The sequence below is a fragment of the Ylistrum balloti genome, unplaced genomic scaffold, assembly GCF_031769215.1.
Source record: "Ylistrum balloti isolate Yb309-2 unplaced genomic scaffold, AGI_CSIRO_Ybal_v1 Utg370028, whole genome shotgun sequence".
In the NCBI taxonomy this organism is placed as follows: domain Eukaryota; kingdom Metazoa; phylum Mollusca; class Bivalvia; order Pectinida; family Pectinidae; genus Ylistrum; species Ylistrum balloti.
In genome coordinates this window covers 568,768-591,528 of record NW_026782092.1, presented here as the reverse complement: position 1 = coordinate 591,528, position 22,761 = coordinate 568,768, and the positions used below count along the sequence as shown (strand labels likewise).

Genomic DNA, 22,761 nt, shown 5'->3' with positions numbered 1-22,761 from the left:
AAAAAGAAAAAAATTGAGACGTGTGTAGGTCCTTCACGTCGAAAAATATTATTTCCTCAGATTTAACTGACAAATTCTACTGCAGCCAACACGATTATTAATTTCAATTTATGTACTAGTTTACTTTTAAACAACAAATGGTTATTAAAAGAAATATTCTAATCTCAATGGATTTCTTTCTTTCTGTATCATACGTGTGCGACACAGAAGGCACCTGTAAGCTCTTGTGTACACCCTAAATTAATAGCTAAGTATCCATGCCATAAATAGTGAAACAGTGCCTTATATTAGTAATCATTATAATGATATTAGTTAATTATAGTAATATAGTCTATAACAACGATGTAGACGTGTGGTGGTGTTATCATGATATCGTTAGAATATTGGTGACATCGCCATTATCCTAACCTCATATGAGAGTATTTGAAAAACAATATTAAATACCGAAAGTGATGGGGGATCGATCATACTTCTATTTGATAATCTCTTTCCAAATTTTGACGCTTCTGACTCAATACCATTGCACGCATTAAATTTGTATTTCTTTCTCTTGGAAACGTGAAATTGTCTGTAAACTATGGTGGTTGATTTGGGAAACTACGATACGGCGAAACGAGTCTACGATACCACGAAACGAAACGCTACCCCTAACCCTACCCGTAGTATCGCGGTCTCGCTTCGGCTCTATCGTGGTATCGCTTCGTGGTCTCGTGGTCTCGCAATATCGCGTTCCCTTAAACAACGCTATATTACGATGTCCCGAATACGCCACCGTAGTAAAAACATATTTATCTAATATTAAGAAATCACCATGCATAATTTTGAAAGTTTCAATCTGAAAGTAACGTTGACTTTACTGATGACATTGGTATTAGATAGTTGGTTTTCCGGCGGAGAAGAAAAGGGCACCTAACGCAGAAATAGAACATTGTTCTCAAATTATGTTACTCTTGGTTTACCTATATTTCGAATATCAATTTAGGAATTTGCTAATTGCTAACTGAAACTCATTACATTAACGGATGGACGTTACACGGGTCGCATCATTACACTCACCTGACCATGCCGTTATCATAATATAATTATTAAGTTAATCGTTGTTTTAATATTAATTAACTTCAATTAACTTAACGATTTCTTTTTTCCATAAACTATTTTACAGCAGAAACGTCTCTGATTTCATGCATAGGCATAAATCGTGCCAGAGCGTCGTAACTTTTCCGGATTTGCCACCCCATTTAATTTTAGAATATACAACACAAATTATCATGACGTAGAACACGATCCATGTGGTTTCGGCATGCGCCATTTCTCACGACCATATCGGACATAATTTTATAGCAGCTGTCTATTTTCATCTTCATGAACTGCTTTATGAAAATAATATTGGATCACTTAAAGCAAAACATCTATACATATATATAATCACGGGTAAGTGTGTAGCAATACCAGTTTGTATCTATTTTGTTTCACAATACTGTGAGCCGGGTCCACCTGAAAAAGGGGGGGGGGGGGGGTACTATGCATTGGATGGTATGTTTCTGTTGCAATATGCTTGATTTTGACGCAATTACCCGGTGGTTAGTAATTTTCTGTTAGTAACAAATGAAATCTGTGGCTATGAATGTAAGTTTCAGTTCCATGTATTTGTAAGGAGGTAATTCACTAATTATGAGAACAATGAAGGTAGGAGAGGGGATGAAAGGGGTGGGGGATGGAGTATAAATGTTGTAAATTCTGTAATAGATTAATGCCGTTTGACTTTGATGACACTTATATTGATGGAAAGTTCATCATTTGCCATACACTAATACTGCTTTAACCAAGATAAAACTGATATAATCCAAGAATCACCCGCTATTTCTTTAATTCAGATCAGTGTTTTCAAAAAATTAAAACAAATTTTGTGATGTAATACCGTCAAAATAAAAGAAATTTCTTTGCTGTTCTAATGAATGTCACTTTGATGATTTAATAGAAATCTGAATAATCATGGCGGGACGTTTCTTCCGAGGATCAGACTCTGAGTCTGACAGTTCCAGCGATAGTGATGAACCAACATTTGCACCACAGAAAGACAGGCCTATGCGGCCAGCGTAAGTCTTGGTTTTAATATAACATACAGTTAACTTAAAGAAAAAATCAGAATAAAATACTACATTATAAGATTTGAGAGAACAAGATTTAAAAATTTTAAATGGTATTTGGAATTCTTCAAAAAGGCAAAAGGTTAAAAAAAAGAGGAAGATGTATAGGAAGCTGAGTGTAACATATGTAAATAAGTATCAAATAATGAGTAGCTATTGTTAGAAGCACAGATGACAGAGCGTTACTGTGTTGTGAGAAATTGATAGGAATAGATAGAAGTATTGAAATTAAATCCTGTTTTCTGTTGGTTCTAGTGCTTTCCAGTTGAGTGATGATGAAGAGGAACAGACTCGAGTAGTTCGCAGTGCTAAAGACAAAAGGTATGCTTCCTTTACACATATACTTACACCAAAGTGGTATATCTCATTCGAACATTTTATACAGTGGGTTTGATTGTGTCCTGCAAAGTATGATTCCAGGACTCAACTGCCTGTATTTAACATGATTATTCAACATCTTGAATTTATAACAGTGTTTGCATGAGCTGTTTTAGAAGTAGGGTCATCCATGTCTCAGAACTTAAATGACATATGGCCTTAAACCCCAAGGACATGGAAAGAGCTTGTATGCAGATTATCGCAGGAAAGGAATTGCAAAAGAAATGGAGCCTAAAGTAGTGTTGAAAAAGGCCAATATTAATTGAAAATAGTGAATTTCAACCATTTTTTGGTGCTTTATATAAATAGACCATTCATAAAAGAATGCTTTATTATTTTCAATATGTTGATATTTATTTTTGCATTGTATAATGATTCCCAATGGATGAAATCCCAGACTCAATCCCCTTTTTAAAACTTGTAATTGAAAAGTTAAAAGAAGAAAGTGGTAAACAAAAAGAAAAAATCATCATCTGCGAAAGTCTGCATTTATGATATATTATGATATATATTAATTTAGAATATCACATTATTTTTCAAGCTTATGTTTGTTTCAGTTGATATCAATGTTTCTGTGAATACTTTACAGGTATGAGGAACTGCGAAAGATCATTAAGCTAATAGGAAACCACAAAAAGATCAAGGACATGTCCAAAGTCTTGTCAGGTGAGTGACATCAAAATTGTTCGTTAATTATTATGCAGTTGTTTGGAATTACTGTAAAAAGTTTGGCAACATCTTAAGAAAAACAAAGACAATTGCGTGAGGTCATTTTGGTTTTTTTTTGTATTTTCTCATTTTTCATTAATGCTCAAACATCATTCTTGAAACATTCAAGCTTTTAACACAAGGAGCAGATTAATCTCACAAACATTTTAATGACATTTTTATCTCAGTTTAGAAAAATACTGGTCATACTGGTAAGGAAATAGTGTGAAAAAAGAGGATATTACTACTTACTCATATGTATTAGAATTGTCTCTTTGTGAAGTGATATTCTCTTAGAAAATTTTGCTTTTGTTCTGTAATAGTATGCTTAGTTTCATAAAATCAGTACCTGTAGACAGTAAGTGACAATGCATGGCTGCTTTGTATTTCAGGCTTTGAAGACTTAGGCCGTGCCTATGATAAAGCAAAGAAGGTGGTTGATAAGGAGGGCGGAAGTCCACGGTTCTATATTCGATGTCTGTCTGAGTTAGAAGACTTTGTTAATGAGGTAATCTTTCAGATACAAGTAACAGCAAGTACTTTCATAATAGTATGCTTACATACACTGATGTTCATATACATCTTCATAGTGTTTAGTCTTAGACCAATATTTTAAGTATAGTTTCTGAAAATTTGATATTTGAGGATATTTTTCACAGACAAAGATCCTGTTGAAAATCTCTCATTTCAGTGCAGTTTTGTATGCAACAAAATTGAAAAAATTTTCTTGTACATGTTTCAACATTTAGAAAATGAATCCCTCTGTTATTTCAAGGAGGCTAATTATGTTGAAATAATTTGTAACTCTCACTAACATATGAAATATTTTCAAGAAATTACATTTCTTTCAATTATCTTATAAGCTTACATAAATAAGTCAAAATAATTGGTAAAAAGTTTGGATGGTAGTGTAATTTTATAAAGCCTACAGGCAGTATACTATATTGTTGTGATAACTTTCAGTGCTGGGAGGACCGAGAGGGTAGGAAACAGATGAGTAAGAACAATGCCAAGGGTTTGACCACACTTCGGCAGAAGCTCCGCAAGTATAATCGTGACTTTGAGGAGCAAATCAGCAGCTATAAAGAGGTAGGTTGCTAGCTTTGTTAGTAAAATTTGATATTACTGAAAAGTGTTTTTTGTTATAATATTTATTCTAGTGTTTGTGAAAAAGTCTTATGTAAGAATGTATTTAGAGCTGGCATAGAAAATATGATTTATGAACTGGAAAGAGTGACACATTAATTTTGTCGAAAATTGTATGATTTCGATACATATAAAAGATTTCAAGAAATATAAAGCTCCTTCTGACAACCCATTTCACCTGCATTTGTACAAATAGTTATTGAACAAAATTGTCTTTTATAGCACCCAGATGAGGGCGATGAAGATGATGAAGAAAAAGGTAAAAAATTGTGTACAATATGTTATCACATGTAATTGTTGTCACTTGTTTCTGAATGTTGTCAGAGTAACTTTCTGTATATCAATATATTTGGTAAAGCACCTTACACCTTGATATAATTCATTCACTGCTATTTTTAATGAATTTGATACATCTAAAAGCTTTTAGCTTTTTAATTGAAAGGGAAATAGTAAAAAGTTTAAGTTGATCTTCGTAGGGTTCAGAGTTCTTGTAAAAAGTCAAATTTTATTAGGAGACCAGTTCATGACATTTTTTATGTGACATTGCATTATGATTATGCAGATTATCTGTAAACAACAAGTCCAGTGGCTAAGACAAAATTTTTAGTTTGATAATTGCTATTTCATGTTTTTGAAACATGTCTATGAAATAAAGAATTATCTGTTTATTTGCAAACTTACGTTAAATGTTTCACTGACAATCTTGATAAATTGGCTTCCGTTACATCAACAAATTTTGGTCAACATAATGGTTAGCACATCATAAGAGAAGGAGCAGTGTATATTACAGTGCATCTCATTTGCAGATCAAATAAAAAAAATCACTAAAATCCAGCTCTGCGTCTGATACTCGGTTGCGGTTTATAGGCCGAAAAATACAGTTTTTAAAGTTTTAAATTTCATGTTAAAAGTCCAGAATCAATTCCATCATGGTGTTCAAATGATCTGATTTCCTGTATTTGTAGTTGAAGAGAAAGAAGTGGACACAGAGGAAATAGCCCCAGCTCCTGTTGTACAGGATTCTGTACCTGCCTATCAGAGACAAGAGGTATGTACAGGCCTTTTTCACTGTCAATTACTTTTTATTTTATCTGAGTCGAGAACTGGAACCAACAAAATTTTCTGTGAATCAAGTGGAAATAGTATCAGCTTTCACTATTGAAGATGGTAGTGTGGGCCATCATCTGGAAGAGCTGGTCTCAATTTCAAACCAATAATAGTTTTCAATTTTTGTGCAATTTCTATAGTTATAAATACATAATTCTTTTTCTGTTATCTGAAGTGTAAGATGGGTCCAATTTTTTCGATAATGATACTTTATTTGATCTAATATATGTTTGCTTCATGTTTTTTGCTTTTATTAATTTTTTTAGAAGTTTTGATTGACTATTGATCAAGACTCTTGTGTCAAAAATTTACCTTTAGTGTTGTCTGTGAAGTTTAAGATGTATTAAAGCAAATATTGTAAACATCAAAGAATTTGGCACAGATATTAAGTATCCTTTTTCTACTATTAGATAAAGGGTTGTAGATTTGTGCTGACAGTAAACTGAAGGATATTTAGCTACACTGTTGTTTCTGTACCAGATGTAGTCAGTCCCCTTCTAACAGTTTCTGGAGTTGCTGTCACTGCCACTTTTCAGATTTAGTGTAACTACAAAAGTCTTTTGTATATTCCATTAAAAATTTCATTAAGGTTTCTCTTGCCCAACTCCGTTAACAATCCTAAAGTTACCTAGAAAAAGTCCTTGGCTGAAGTTTGTCCTTAGGAAAAGATTTTTGTGTGTAATGAAAAGAATATCATGGTTAAGGAAATCTTTAGTTGTACAATTTGATATTTTCTGTACATATATTGTGAAGATTTAATACAATCTACATGACACAGGATTCTCCATTACAAATTTGTACATATTTGGTAGATATTGAAATACTCGGAATGTGAACATATCTTTCTCAAATTCAATATGGACAAAAATAAACAGACCTGTGTTGTTTTGAAAAAAAAATCTTGTTTACATGCTGTTGAAGGGACTTTTGAGGGAAGGTTTCTTGGGGTCTGGGTATACCTTTACTGTCTCTAAGTTGTTTAGTACTAATGGCCTTAAGTTACCAGGGTAATTTGGCACAGATATAAGATATCCTTTCTCTGTTGTTAGATAAAGGGTTGTAGATTTGTGCTGACAGTAAACTGGAGGATAATTAGCTACACTGTTGTTTCTGTACCAGATGTAGTCAGTCCCCTTCAAACAGTTTTTGTAGTTGTCTTCACTTCCATTTTTCAGGCTAAGTGTATTCAAGAAAATCTTGTGTGTATTCCATTTAAAATCTTACTTAAATATCTTTTGCCCAATTAGTTAAAAATCCTTAAGTTACATATAGAAAGTCTCTGACCAAAGTTTGTCCATAGGAAAGTATTATTAGTGTGAAGGAAAATATCTGGGTAAAGGACATTTTTACTGGAACAGTTTGATATTTCCTTCTTGGATATTTTAAGTTTAAGGAAAATCCTAACATTTAGGAATGTTGTGATACTTTGTACTGTAAAGTTCCTATTGATAGGTAAATGACTACAGAAATATAAAATAGGTTTAATTATAATGAAGATCAAGCAAGTATTTTGAGATACACAAGGGTATAATTATATTTTTTGTATATTGAGGTATAATTACATAAATTGTACATTGTATTTTAAAATTAATTGAAACTAGTAGTTTGAGATTTAAACTAGTAGTTTGAGATACACACATGTACATAGCAGTTTAATTATGTTGTTTGTACATTGTATTTTAAAATTGAATTGATATTTGAACCAGTATTTTGAAAAACACACATGTACATTGCAATATACCTGTAATGATAAGTCTGTAATCCCCCTCTTACCAATGCAGAGTGATCTGGCACAGATATAAGATATCCTTTTTCTATTGTTAGATGAAGGGTTGTAGATTTGTGCTGACAGTAAACTGGAGGATAATTAGCTACACTGTTGTTTCTGTACCAGATGTAGTCAGTCCCCTTCAAACAAATCTTTTTTATTATTGTCTTAGCTATCAACAGATGGAAAGTTGTCGCCAAGTGTAGCAGTACATTTCAAAATCAGTTAACTTCTCCATTATTGGAATTTTTCAGTCTATGATTTTCAGCTGCTATTTTCTGAAATTGCACATTTTTATGGCCAACTTTTCAGGGAAAAATAGATGTGTGTATCAATCCGTCTCTTACAGTTTACTTTGGTCAATGCATGCCCACTTACTTTCAATTAAAAAGTCAGTATACTTATACAAATTAAGATGAAATGTTCGGCTTTATACAGTGTGAGGTTTGTATATTTATGCATAATGAAAGAGGCTTTTCAGTCCTGTTGATTGGGTTTTTTTTTAATAAATTCTTTAAACATTTGAATTTGAAACAAATGTGGTTTTAAATCATGTGAATTTTCTGTTGACATGACTTGGTAGATATATACATCTTTATTAGTCATATATGTTTAAAACAAATCTCAAAATTGTAAATGACTTCTTGTGAAAGTGGTTGTTATGGGATTTAATTGTTTCAAGGTATTGTACTTCTGGTTCTGTATTTGAAGGGTGATGATATTGACGATGATGACCTTAGTGACTGGAGCTCTTCGGAAACAGACTCATCATCATCAGATGATGAAATGGAAGTGGGGCCTGGAGGTTATACTCTTGCTATGTTCTTGAAAAAGTAAGAAATGCACTTTATTTTCAGTTGGTATTTTTTCATACCTATACTTGCATGATACAATGCAAAATCATTTTTGTAGCCACTGCAGGTTATGAAAGAGACAAAATTTCCAATATAATATCACCAAGTTGTAGTGTTAAGAATAAATCTCTTATTGAAACAAAACATCATTCTACATCCCTTCTTGATGATTATAAGTGAAACATAAAGAGGGCCATGATGGCCAAATGGTAAAGGCATTTGACTCATTATCACTAGCCTTCCACATTTATGTTGGGGGTTCAAGGTCTATGCTGTTAAGTTGTTAGTTGTGTCATGTCATAAAACCTTGTCATCATTTCTATGTAATAACACTATTGTTACATCATGAATAATTCAATCTTTACGATGTTGCATGATTGCCTTGGTAATGAGCAACTCACTGTCTGAGTTAAATAATGTAATGAGTTACTTGGCTTAAGGTTTGTAAACGCATGGAATATAGTTATAAATTCCTTAGTACATGGACGTGAGTGTAAGGTCCTCTGTGTATTGTTTGGTAGTTCTTTTGTATTTTAATGAGGGTTTCTTGTAAAGGAAAGACATTGTAAAGTAGATTGTTTAAATTTACATAAATAGACACAGGATTTGAATATTTTTTTAACAGAAATTTACTGGAAATGTTTACAAGACTAGATGTGTCAAGAAACAGTTTATTTGTTTTTTAGGAAACCTGGAGAGGAAGGTCCAAAGAAAGAAGGAAAGAAGGACAGAGCGACAAAGAAAGAATCTCGACCCAAATGGCAACCTGTTAAGAAGCCCGCCTATTCTGCAGTTAAGGTATGTCTTTGTTGTATCCATGTTAATTTTGCTCAGTTGTTCAGTTGATATGCTCTTCTGTGAATCTCTATTCGTATCTGTGTTTGACAAAATACTTGTAATTCTCTTTTGTTTATCCTAAAAAAAAATTGTAATTGAAACATTTTTTCAGAGATCTTCTGTCACATACATACACCAACCAGGCTTCCTAAATTAAAGATGTGAAGAAAACAGATATGAAAACACCTGTAAATTTTTTGCCCTCCATGAAATAAACTTTTAAGTGAGAAAATTTGACAGGAGAAATTTCTCAGATGTGATATGTTTTAAATGTGTCAAGTCCAGTGCCAGCATTGGGGTCTGTTTGTTTATGCCAACAAATCAGTTCATTTGCACCTGAAATGTAACATTTTATGCATAAGTCAAAATTGATCTTCAAATATCAATACAGGCCTTGAAAGGCTAAGTTGAAGCTCACCAGAAAGCAAATAAAATAAGTAGATCTGACCTTACTGCATAAACAACTCTTGTTTGGCTGAGCCCAAGTTTCAGTCAAGAAGAGAGTACTCTGATTCACTAACATTGATTTCTGTGTTCCACCAGATAGATAACGATATTTTAGGTGAATTTAAGGAGCTACTTATTTCAAAATGTATAGTCAAACAGTAAATATGAATCAGGTTTTAGTTTTTTGTATGTTTTCTACTTTGCTATTTTGTCAAAATATTCAAGTCAAGATTTTAAATAGTACAAGTATTGAAACTTCTTAATATCTTGTATCTTGAATAAGTTACCAGAACCAATGTTTTCTAAACTTGGGAGTTAATTTTTAAAAAAGTGAAAGACAGTGCTATTGTAGAACTTAACAAAATTTTTGGAAAAAAAACTTTTTTTTAAATCATCCATTGTTTATATTTAAATTTAAATTATTCATTATTGTTTCAATTTTGATTCGTTTTAGGAAAAGACTGTTATGTTCGCTAAGGAAGCAGATATCACACATGAGGCCGTTGTTAAAAAACTGGCAGAAATCATTGCTGCCCGAGGTAAAAAGGGAACAGACCGAAGTGAACAGATTGAGTTGCTGAAGGAGCTAATGACCATTGCTGATGGTAAAAGTCTAGGACCAGCAATCAGCGTAAAGATCATGTTTCATATCCTGGCAGCCATTTATGACTACAACCCTAATATTGCTACCTGTATGAGAACAGAGATGTGGGAAGTGTATGTATATCACACTGAAATTTTAACACATTCTACTAACATTCACTTTTCCCAATTTTATTTGGCAATAAACCCATGTATGATAATAAATATAATCCTATCCATTTTTATCTGCTGTTTTACAGAATTAAGAATAACACAACCTCTAAGTTTGGAGCCCTAGGTTTACTTTAGTATACTGTATCAGTGGAACTATTTGTCTAAGTTGTTTTTCATTACCCCTAAAATCTGTTGCTTTTAGTCGAGTGTTAAATTTGCTTTTTGATACCAAATTCATACCATTTATAGAAGATTTGCAGATGTTTTGTTATATACATGATGTGGCCCACTTTTGGAAAGTAGCATATATCCTTAACATGTTTTTTTGTTTTATAGGTGTCTTACCTTCATCAAAAAATTACTGGGTGTCTTAGTTGAGAATCGAGACATCACTATTGGTGATAATATTTTGGAGGAGAGTGAAATACTGGATGTGAGTGATCTGTTCATTAACTTATTTTAGTGTTTTAGTAAAGATATTCAGATATAATTTATCTTGGAAAATGTCCAATATTTACTTAAATACTCAGTTTGTATCAATCTTTTGTTAAGTAATGAGTGAAGAATGAAATAAATTTATCAAGAAGTTGCATTTGATAATAGGCAAAAAATGACAATGGACAATTTAAACGATTTGATTTATATTATAATTGTAAAAGTCTAGTCAACTCAACAGCTATTTATATACAGTAAGTGATTCCATTGTAATCTAAGTAAAGTTGTTTGTCACTGATTTGACATCTGTTTCAAACCATTTGTACTTAATTGATACATGCACTTCTAAGCAATGATTATTTTGAAGTAGTCAATAACACAGTATATTATATAATATCTAGGGTGGTTATTTTTGACAGGTCTCACCATACCGCGTGCGAGGCTGTATTCTGACCTTAGTGGAGAGGCTGGATGAAGAATTTACCAAGATGTTACAGGCTTGTGATGCTCACAGTACAGAATATGTTGACAGGTAGGAGTCAAAGATCAGTTCTGGACTGGTATAGGTCAAAGTTTAGGCCAAAACAGGCAGGGGTCAAGGGTCAGGCCAGGGATACTGATGGTGTTGAATATAAATATGTATTTTAGTTTCAAGTTTTGTCGTTTTTAGGATTTGGTGATTTTTTTTTATTTTCATTTTGTACTGTACCACATACGCAATATTTCAACCACAGAATTGAAAAGCAGTGGTGTTTTTTAGTGTTTTAATGGGCTCTTGTTTGTACCATTCTTTAATGATTTGTGTTGGATGGATGTGATAAAAGACAACTCTATTTGTAGATTGAAGGACGAATCAATCATGTGTGACATCCTTGAGCAGTTACAAGAGTATCTTGAGTACCGATCTGCACCAGGGGAACCATGTCGAGCCACGTCTTCGGAGTTATGCCGTATTTACCTCCGCAGGGTGGAACATACATACTATAAGGTAAGTCTCCTGGCTAAGAAAATCTGACCTCAGGTCAGTGGTTTATAGACTCAGACTTACGGGGCAGAAGTCAGCCTAGTATATATCACTGTTTGGTTGTACGAGATGACTGTCCATCTTTCCTAAGACCCATAATGGTCTATTCCATAGTTATTTACAGGGCTTCATTGTGTGATTTAAAACAAGTAATAACATTCATCTGTATTACAGTAATATATTCAACACAACTTTCTTTGGTTGAAAATAAATGTTGTAATGAGAATAGAAAAATAGAGAAACATGTATACGTGCTTGTTCACACAATCATCCAAAATGTTATTCATTAGATATGAACTATGTGTAACTTTTCAATCTTCATTTTACAGTTTGATCGTACCATCTTTGACGAAGGATTTGATGTAAGTATATGATTCATGATGATGGTGAATAGAGTAGGAACTGGAAATTTGTTTCACCTTACTGAGTTTCTATTTGAATATCACAACATAATGTGATGTGTCTCTTAAACATTTATTTTTATTGCCTTTATAAATACTACTAGTCTTGTAACATTATTACATTTAGATACCAGATTGTAGACTGATGGCATTCAAACTTCATTCTTTGAAGATGTTTGCTCTCGGATTGACACTCTGGTCTTCTGTCAAAAGTCTAGGTCATCAGATTTGTCTGACAATAAGACCATGCCTGGTATATAAGTCCATCCTTAAACCTTAGAATGACTAACAAATGTTGTTCATTGGCCTGTAATAAGCCCATCCTCTGTTCTTTCTTTGGACTTATTGCCAGATGTAAAAGTGTAATATTGATTCAGGTTCTTTATAATTATTCATTAATTTTCTAGTGAAACAAATACGATGTTGGCAATTAAGTATTGCTTGTACTTGTAGTACTAATTTTTGTGTTGTAGTGTGAAACAAATTTGCACGGAGTTGAGAACTTTTGACGACAAATTCTAATCTTTCCCTTTTTCTTCACAGGGAGTGGACACAAGTAAGATCCTAATGGGAGACCTCTGTAAATATATTTATGCCAAGGATAATACTGATCGTTTGAGGACACGAGCCATGCTGTGTCAGATATACCACCACGCTCTTCATGACCGCTGGTACGAGGCCCGCGACCTCATGCTCATGTCTCATCTCCAGGACAACATCCATCACTCTGATGTTCCAACACAGGTCAGAAGTCATTTCATGACAAAGTTAAAATTTTATTGTACATCAAGAGGTTAGAGGTCATATGTGAAAGTAAAAAGATCCTGTTGTAAGTCATTCACTTAAACCCATGATAGTTATGGTGCTGGCATAGTTTGTGAGAAGTTCTGAGCTAAGGGCTCTAGGTCAAATGCTTCTTATTTTACACAGCTTATACGAAGATGTACAGTAGAAGTGATAAGTGCAAACAAATACTATAATTCATCTTTAAACAAAACAAATTATGAAGTTACTGATTTCCTCATTGCTTTGAAAGTGAAAAAGGTAATTGATTTAAAAACCAGTTAATTATTGCTGATCATGTGTATAGTTTGACATATTCACAGAAGATGGAATTTTCCAGTATTCACTGACATTGGAGATAGCATTCAATCAAAGTCCAGCAGAAATTGTTCACAATGAATCAAAATCTCTGATAGATAAAAAAACAAAGTATATTATAAGTATGTATACTTCTGTACCTTTGTAAAGATATGTTTTCTGAAGGTGGAGTATCACAAAATTTGACCCATTGAATTGGCCACAATCAACACAAATGCAAAACTTAAACCCCAGTGAATTTAAACATATTTTCGTTTGATCTTCCACAGATTTTATACAACAGGACTATGGTACAGCTTGGTCTGTGTGCCTTTAGACAAGGAAGGACTCGTGATGCCCATAATGCTCTAGTCGATATCCAGAGTGGAGGCCGTGCCAAGGAGCTCCTGGCACAAGTAAGATGGCAGTTTAGTTGATTCTATCAATCAATTTTTTCTGAAATGCTGTCAAACTTCATTACTTCTGATCACTGATGAAGCGGGCCCTGTGTGCTCAAAGACAAGATTTTTGGTGTCTTGAAAGTAAGATAGTGGTATATGAAGCATCTTCGACCTTTTTATCAGGAAACTTTTGAAACCCCTCCCCCCTCCTCCATCAAAAACTCTTAATTTCATATTAGTTTGAATAGGATTTCAAAACTTACCAAGTAAATATGTATACCCCAGTTCTTGCTATGTCATGTGACAACTGTCACAGGTAAGGAAAATAAACAAAAGTGTCATGTAAATTCCTGAAGTTCTGTAGTAACAACAACCATTTGGCAATTCTTCATTTCCATTTTTAAAAATGGGGTATTATTTTATACTGTTTGGTTTTATTGTCTCTAGGGTTTATTATTACAAAGACAACATGAGAGAACACCCGAACAGGAGAAGATTGAGAAGCGACGTCTATTACCTTATCACATGCACATTAACCTGGAACAGTTAGAGTGTGTATACTTGGTGTCCGCCATGCTTATGGAGATTCCATACATGGCAGGTATGTACAGAAGCTTTAAGAACAAGATTTGTACTTTAAAAGTAGTTAATTGCATCTCCCCAATGGCTTGTATGCCAAAGCCTTATAAGGTCGAATGGTTTTTCTTTTAATTCTCAACCTGTATAGATCGACAGACAGTTTCAGAAAGGTGATGACAAGGTCAAAAGTTCATGGGTTGAATCAGAAGGATGGTTCAGATATTGATTGTAAAGGGTGATGATGTTGATGTTTGATTATATCACACACATAGCATTATTAATACTAAATAAATTGTTTTCTCCTTCACCTTGAACAAAAATGTTAGTAAGATTTACTTTATTATGCCACAATTAAAAGGTTGACTCTTTCTTTCTCATACAAATCATTTGCATAACGTAGATAACGCTTTGAAGATAAGTTCTATTTTATGTTGTCAACATGTTAACAGCTCATGAAATGGATGCACGCCGTCGTATGATTAGTAAGAATTTCCATCATGTGTTACGGATGAGTGAGCGACAGACACTGACAGGACCACCAGAGAGTATGCGAGAGCATGTTGTTGCTGCCTCCAAGGCAATGAAGACTGGTAATTGGAAAGAGTGCAAAAACTACATCATCAACGAGAAGATGAGCACTAAGGTAGGGGAGAAAGTATGTCGAGGAGTGTGGGATATTTAAGGTCAGATACTGCTGAGAGCATTGTCTTGTTAGCTTGTGATATTTGTAGGATCTTCGCATAGCCTGTGATGGTTTGTGTGACTTGGATAATCTTTTAGACTCGCATAATGAAAAAATGTTAATGTAAATGAAATAAAGAACACGTTATCGAAGTTTGTAATTCTTTTGTTTATTATTATTGTTAATTATGATAATTTGATTAAATTCAGTTAGCCCTGACCAATATAAATTGTAGAAGTGTGAAAAAATAGAATTTCTTGTGTCTGTGTTGTGATTGTCATGAAATTATCCAGATATGTTAACACCACAGTAACTTTGTTGTAGGTTTGGGATCTGTTCTTTAAGCCATTGAATGTTCAGGAGATGATCACCACAAAGATTCAAAAAGAAAGCCTGCGTACCTACCTGTTTACGTACAGCAGTGTGTACGATTCTCTCAGTCTTGTCACATTGGCCAACATGTTTGAGCTAGAACGCTCTGTTGTTCACTCCATCATCAGCAAAATGATCCTCAACGAGGAACTAATGGTTAGTAGTGAGAATATAAATGTGATAATGTTGAGAGAATTATGACTGTTCTTATAATAGCCCAAGTAATCACTTTAACCTTGGATCAGATTTAATCATATTCACGCCATCAGGTTCTACTCCTGTTTTGATTTAGGTGGTTTTCAGTCAAGGTCAAGGGGTCAAATGTCACATGTTATCCTTTTTTTTATGTAGGGAATTTTGGCACTGTTCAAGTTTTTGGCAGAATTCATACATTTGTAAAATAAAGCAGCATAGACATGGAGATGATGAATACCAATCACTCTTGTTGGCTGAGATGGAAGCACACTAGGGACTTACTTTCAGAAGAAACTGAAGAACCTGGGGAAATACCTGTGTGGTCGGATAGGTTACCTCTTTTCTTTTCTGTTCAGGGAAACACCTGGACATCTAGGTGAAAGGTGAATGGGTGACAATTGTGCCATCAGACCACCCATTTTACTGAGTTTTTGATATCTGTAGTATATTATTACATGCATAAATCCTCATTTACAGGCCTCCCTGGATGAGCCTACACAGACAGTTGTGATGCATCGTACAGAACCAACACGTCTCCAGTCCCTGGCACTCCAACTCTCAGAGAAAGTCTCCTCACTTGTTGACAACAATGAGAGGATTATGGACCTCAAACAGGGAAATCTCTTCTTTGGCAAACAGAGTAAGTGTCAGAGAATTTGTAGAAATTCAAGTAACTTCCCTTCATAGCCACTTTTATCAAGATATATATATTAAATTCTTATCAACATAACAACCAGGCTTCGATTGGAGTAAATTGCTAATCCAAAAAATCACTCAGATCAGTTTTTAAGAACTCGCTTCTGGTATATTCATTACATTGTTTTTTATCATTATACGTACTCAATAGAAAATGGATCTGTATTCCTTCTTTGCTGTGTTGCTGCAAAAAGACATCCTTAGATTTTAGGTTTCAACAATTCCAATATTATATCTTAGTTTACCTGTTGTTGACGGTCCAATAATTTCCTGATTACAATGCCTTACTGCTATATTGTATCCTAAGGGGTTTTTCCATGGATGTAGAATGAGGCAGTTGTCTTGTTTAGGGAAGCAACCTTTCAGGAAGCAAGTTTTCAAGAGTTAGCTATGTTTGGGAAATTCAGAGATTAAGACCAGTTCAGATTGGAATGGGATCCATTATTGGCCCTCGAAAGGACCTCAGAAAAATACCTGATATAACTAATTGTCCTGTTTCACATGTCTGATTATTTTTTGTAATCATAAATTCGTTGCCTTAATAGGAAATGTTGTTCATATGTCAGAATGTTTTTTTAATATAGTTTTGTAGCTTCAACAGTGTTCTTGGGGAAAAAAAAGTATCAAATTTGAAGAAAATGTCACCAAGGAAGTTATATATTGATTCCCTTCACAACTTCCATTGTAATTAAAAAATATCATTATGTGTGATATCATGATTATAAATGTATCCTGTTGTTAGGAAATAGTGTGATTTGTTTTTGAAATGTTATCGGTAAAAGTTTAAATCTGTTTCTGCTTATATGTATCATTTTATAAATGTGATGGATGAAATTTTCTGGTATTGGATATTAACACAAATGACAGTGATTGAAGTTAACACTGATGAAATTATGTTGAATACGAGCTGTTAGTTGTTTCATTCTGTAATGATACTTGCCCTCAGCATGAAGGTAGATTTATCACTAGATGTAATCAATTTATCAAAACAATTTTTCAACACTAATTAAAAATATGGTTTTGAACTTCTCCACATTTCAGCAATCAAAAGTGGTTCTGTAGCTCCTGTTCAAGGCGAGTTTTCTGGAAAATTCCCCAATATTTTACATACTGCATGACATCTTAATGAATAACACCTGACATTTCCCAAAAGAAGTTTAAATGTGTACCCTACGGTATCTTTAGAACTAAAATTCTCTGGAAATGGAAACAACTTGAATCTGCTTTACCTTTGTAGGTCACTCGAGATGAAGTCTCCTGGGATCTATCATGATCTCTTTTTGTCCGTCCTCATATCACTGAACCTCTGAACCTATTTTTTAAAAGTTTAGGACGAGTGTCATGAGCAAAAGTGGTCAAATTGGCTTAAATTTCAAAAGTCTTATAAAGGCATTCATTTTATGAAATACAATATGGATCCTCAAATGAGCCCCCTCCCCTAGTGTAAAAGTTTAGTACAAGATTTACCGAGGCTTATTTGTGATCTACATTTAAATCAATGTTTTTGAATTGACGATTCTGCAAAACTGAAGAAAGGAAATTATTTGTGGGCTTTAGATAAATACAGTGAAATTCTTTCCTGTATGATAGGTCCTCAAGTACTCTGAAATATTTTGTGAATTTTTGAGTTTTAATTCCTCTAGAGAGGGATGTAATGAAATATTCTGTACATGAGCCATTCTCACTTTTTAGGTTTATTTTTTGGCAGGGTATCAAATTCAACTTTGTTCAAATTATGATTGTAGTTTGATGGATGTTTAATAGTATAACACTAAACAAAAAGACAAGAAATAGGAGAACAAAAAAAATCAACTTTTCTCAAGGAATTGATATTAGATTATTATAATGTAAGGTAGTATCAACAAAATCACTTATCATAACTCAGGTGAGCATCAAGGCACACAGGTCTCGTGTATATATTTTAGCAGCATAACTCTTGACACTCTCTCAATACAGAAATGATTTGACTCGCAATTAAACTTGGAGTGGTGAGTTTCTTCACTTGGTGTGAGTTATCTGCCCTTGCCATCTCCAATCCTTCTACACCTTGTTCTGTCAAAAGATTTTTCCCAGCCTGTGTCCTCCGTCTGCAATGTTTGTAAAGGAGCAAATCAAATTAAAGTTTGTAGGAAACAACATATTCAAGATGTTGGATCTGGTTGCAATGCCTACCTTTTTCCTACCATGGCCTGGTTTGGTTTTGGGTTTGGAGAATTTGGTTATATATGTTGCTAGTATATGTATAGTGGACCCTGATAAGTCTGGACACTTCTCAGATTCTAATATATTTGTGATTTATGTAATTTTATTGCTCCTTAATTACACTATCCTAAAGAATTATTTATCCATTATTAAATTAGTAGATGATGATCAGTGTCCAGAGTATCAAGTTCCGCTTGACTTTGATGTGGGCTGGTAGTGTTATGATTATTTTGTGTCCTGTTGACGTCATAATTCAAGGAATGATTTTTCTATTTTCAACATTCATTAGGTCGTAATAACATAAGTTTCCAGATATGACCTTGTGAATGTTGAAGAAATAAAAATTTTCCCTTACATTTACAGGTACATAATTATTTACTTAAAATGTATTGGTGAACCAATACACATGTACGGCACTTACTACATTTGTATGTGGTAGTGATGCTGCAAGGAGAATTTGTAGCATAGTCATGGTAACTGCCATAACAACAACAGAAGAAACATAGTTCCTTCAGCAACCTTTTATTGTATGAAAATTATTCTTTGTTGCCATACCTACATTTTATAGACAAACTCAAACATATATACAAAATTCTTTTCGTTTTGTTTATTCCAATATCATCAGAAAAGGAAATATGATGGCTCTATGGCATATTTCCATTTAGCAGGTGATTCGGTTTTAGTGTATTACTACACAGTGCATCTGCATTGATCAGGTCATTATAAATATATGAAAATTGACATTTGAATTGAAGAAGGATAAGCCTAAAGGTTGTCTGGTGAGCAAGTCAATATGTGAACTTCACTCACCAGGCAGCAAAATACACTTTGCTCGATGGAAAGACTAGGGGTCTTCCCTGTCCCTGAATCTATTTTTTTTTTTTTTCAATCTGTGAGAGAATATTCAGCTATTGATAATGTGCACATTTTGTGATGGAATAAGAATCTTTAAAGTTGGCAGCATTTCCCCAGTAGCTTAGGGGAATGTGTCATTTGCACTTTGTTACGGGTTGAAATGTTCACAATAATTAGTACGTGGTAATCGTTTTTCTTTTTTTCCCTCTTTTTTCATAATTTTCAATTCTGATTGATGAATCTGTGGTATCTCTTCATTTTTGTCGCTTAAGATATCTCAAAATGTCATCTATTAAGATTTCAAGAACAAGTAGGACCTTTGTGAAAATTTCTGAGAGGAGACAGTGCTCCAGTTTTTTTTTTCTTTTAACTTGTTTTGGTATTATAATTTCTCTCTAACATGAGTACATACTGTTGTGTTTTTGATAACCTGAAAGTGTTCAATTGTCCTTAAATGATATCACACACCTGTTTTTATTTCATTGTAAACTTAGTCCAGTTTGTTGCTTACAGAATTGCTTTCCTTTCAAATGAAAGTATTTGAAAGAGCAAATAGGTTCTAAATCGTAGTAAATATATCTTATCTTTTTCAGACAATACAACTTTTCTCATGAGTTACAAACATTTAACACTAAAATTTGTGATGTTTTTTCAGACCAACAGTTCGGATATCAAAATAATAATCAGAACCAGGGTGGCTGGCAAGGCAAAGGTCCTCAGAAACGTTACGAAGGTGGTGGGGACAACAAAGGATGGCAAAATAAGAATCGTTACAATGACGGAGAGAATAAGAACTGGCAAAACAAAAACCGCTATAATGATAACCGGGGTGGGGAAAACAAGCCAGGATGGAAACAATATGGTGGCTACAACAACCAGAACCAGAACAGTTGGGAAGGTTGGTATACATGATCATTACCCAGATCATCTCTAATAGGATTTGACTTTGAAGCCAGGCATGCTCAACTAGCAACATAGAAGCATGTTATTGCTTCTCTTTAAACTCCATTTTACAACAATTGCAAAACAATTGGCTTGGATTGAAGTGTGTGAGGGGTCTTACTTTGAATAGATGAATGGCAAGCTTGTTAATACTGTGCCACTTGATCACCCCTAATCTTTTCTTATAATGATTTGAATCTGAAGAAGTATTGATAAAGACTAGTTGCATTTCATCTGACAACATGAGTATTTATTATAATTTTCTGAACTGTTTTAGCAATAGATTTTCTCAAACCATCATCTTCGATACAGCCATTTAAAGTGATTTACTTTGATTGCTAATGCAACATACCATGCTGTGACACATTCTTAATTCATTAATGCTAAGTATTTGACTGTATTATTAGGATTAGCCAACAAACAGATACAACATTGGTGTTACTGTATTTGTTGAATGATGCTCCTGTCATAGGGCTAACATATATATTGCAATACCTACTAGAAGAAACGTGATCCTCACTAGTATAATATTTCTCTAATTTGTCTAATCTAATTCCCAAAAATTCACTTACAAGCTGTACACGACAAAGGCATGTATTTTGATAAGTCTTAATCACATAGTCTAGTGGGATATTTGTTGATATGCTTGGCTATGTTGTCTGCTCAAAGTCTGTAAACTTAATGCAAAACATGTTCCTTAGACAGCTGAATAAATTTTCTTAGAAGAAAATGTTGCAACCGATCTGATTTAATGATTGTTAAGCATGTTGTGTTTGGTTTATGGAACCAGTAAAGTTATGTTGTATTGATTTAACTGTAGTGTGAATTCATCTGTTGCTGGTGTTCAACATGTGAAATATTTTTACATTTTTTTTTCTTATTTTTCAGGCCGTCGAAATCAAAGGCAGCAACAAAGGTATTAGACCTGTGTATTCTACTGTTCAAAACCTGCGATCTTTTAAGTGACTGTTGGAACTCCAAGATTTATTGTGACATTGTGTCAACATTTCTAACCAATTGACTCCAAAAAATTCTTTCAATATAGCAACAGTTTTTATTGTTAATGCAAGTTTGTATGGTAGGGATGAAATTCTGGTGTATATATAGGATTAAAACGTCAAATTAGATAGTAGGCAAATTTTTGTAAATTACAGGATGAAAGATTGTTCCCTATTTATGTTAACAGGAAACCTATCAAGTTGGTTGAAAGTGCTAGAATCTCTGTTAAGGGATGAAATGAATATAATCAATAATACATACTATTCTTCTAAGGTCAGAAACTGCATTCAAATTAAGTCTTTTCATAGAAATTGCTGATGAGGAATTCTTTGTAATGAAATAAAATCATGACTCAGATTTCATTTTAATTTTGTTATTGTGTCATACTCATGGATTATAGGTGTCAATTGTCATTTAAAATTTGCAGTCTTTATATTTTTGAAGGTCAAATGCAATTTAAATATGAGATACATCATAAGCTATGGAGTTATGCATATGTCGATCTTCAGTGACGCCTATTTATGAAAAATAAATCATTGATATCTTGACATTGTTGTTTTGAATTCACTCTTTTGGACATAGACACTGCTATATCTATAAATAAACAATGCAGTTTTATGCAGAAAGGGCTTTTATGAGCTATTCTTGTGCAAAACTAGGGCATGGCATGGGTACCTTTATTTGGTACAAGTATTAATATTTGTCATCTGTACTTCAGTCTACAGAAAAGTATTTGTATTGTAGGGTACAGGAAAATATTTGCAACATTTTATGAAGATACATAATATAGTGAAAAGAATAAGATTTGTTTGGTGGGCATACCAGTAAAGTCACATGATTTGTGTGGGTCACACTTGAATTTTACAGTTGTTTTTTTTTTTTTTATTAAACCACATGTTTGAAGACTGATCCAGACAGCTTTTCCACCGAATCTCCAGTTTACACCCACAAAAGAAAACAATTCTCATGACTTATCATCATTGCCTTCCAGAGACTGGTATCACTGATTGTGGTCATGACAAAGTTTAGAAAAAATTAATTTGCAACTGGTGCTGCGGGATACGAGAAGTAAATAGACTTTGAAAGATAGGCTCCAGGGAAAAATCCATATTTTCAGTAGGTAAAATAACTTAGGTACTTTAGGAAAACAAATTACCATGAAATATATTGAAAAAGAACATAATTTGTGTTACAGGCAAAATATTAACATTTCTACACCGAACTAGAAAGTACCCTATTAACAATGAGGCTAATCTACATCCACATTATACACTTTGAAATTTCTTTTGATCATATTTAAAAAGAAAAAATCTCAGTTGAATCCTAGAGCTCAAAATTTTAAAATTTATATTCTAAACATCCCTGACGAACCCCAGTATGAAAGCCTGTATGATGCAATTAAATTCCTTATTTGGCTCTGATACCGTGCCTGATTCTATGTATTAAAAGGTGTATTTTCATAATATCTTGTGTATACTCTTTAATATGAAGAGGTCTAAATACGGCGGCTCATCATACACCTTGTCAAGATACAACAAAAGATTTAAATTTTTTCAGCTTCTTTTAAAAACATTGTGAGAGGAAGAAAAAAACAAACAAACAAAGACAAAAAAGTAACGACATGTTTAAAGAATATGAATTTACACAAATTAACAATTTCAATGGAACTATAGCAAAATACGAACAAAAAAATGCATATGTTGATTCTCAAAAGGTACAATAATACTAAGACTAAGTGTTCTGAAATGGT

General features: G+C 33.5%; 1 protein-coding gene across 4 annotated transcripts; it reads left to right on the top strand.

The window, feature by feature from the left end:
• Positions 1 to 1,299: 1,299 nt before the first annotated feature.
• On the top strand, positions 1,300 to 21,561 carry LOC132548851 (eukaryotic translation initiation factor 3 subunit C-like). Of its 4 annotated transcripts, XM_060212746.1 has the most exons (24): positions 1,300 to 1,431; positions 1,979 to 2,096; positions 2,403 to 2,468; positions 3,115 to 3,191; positions 3,626 to 3,741; positions 4,197 to 4,322; positions 4,602 to 4,638; positions 5,345 to 5,427; positions 7,966 to 8,087; positions 8,795 to 8,906; positions 9,847 to 10,109; positions 10,485 to 10,581; positions 11,003 to 11,115; positions 11,424 to 11,571; positions 11,937 to 11,969; positions 12,552 to 12,752; positions 13,379 to 13,504; positions 13,937 to 14,090; positions 14,518 to 14,711; positions 15,075 to 15,278; positions 15,795 to 15,957; positions 17,055 to 17,087; positions 19,726 to 19,968; positions 20,901 to 21,561. In XM_060212746.1, the coding sequence occupies exons 2-24, from the start codon at positions 1,993 to 1,995 to the stop codon at positions 20,933 to 20,935; spliced, it is 2,850 nt and encodes a 949-aa protein (XP_060068729.1). In that variant the 5' UTR covers positions 1,300 to 1,431; positions 1,979 to 1,992; the 3' UTR covers positions 20,936 to 21,561. The 4 variants fall into 4 exon arrangements, with proteins under 4 accessions (XP_060068729.1, XP_060068730.1, XP_060068732.1 ...); XM_060212747.1 differs by lacking the exon at positions 17,055 to 17,087; XM_060212749.1 differs by lacking the exons at positions 17,055 to 17,087; positions 20,901 to 21,561 and adding an exon at positions 17,970 to 18,001 and having other exon boundaries at positions 19,726 to 19,814.
• The last annotated feature ends 1,200 nt before the right edge of the window (positions 21,562 to 22,761 follow it).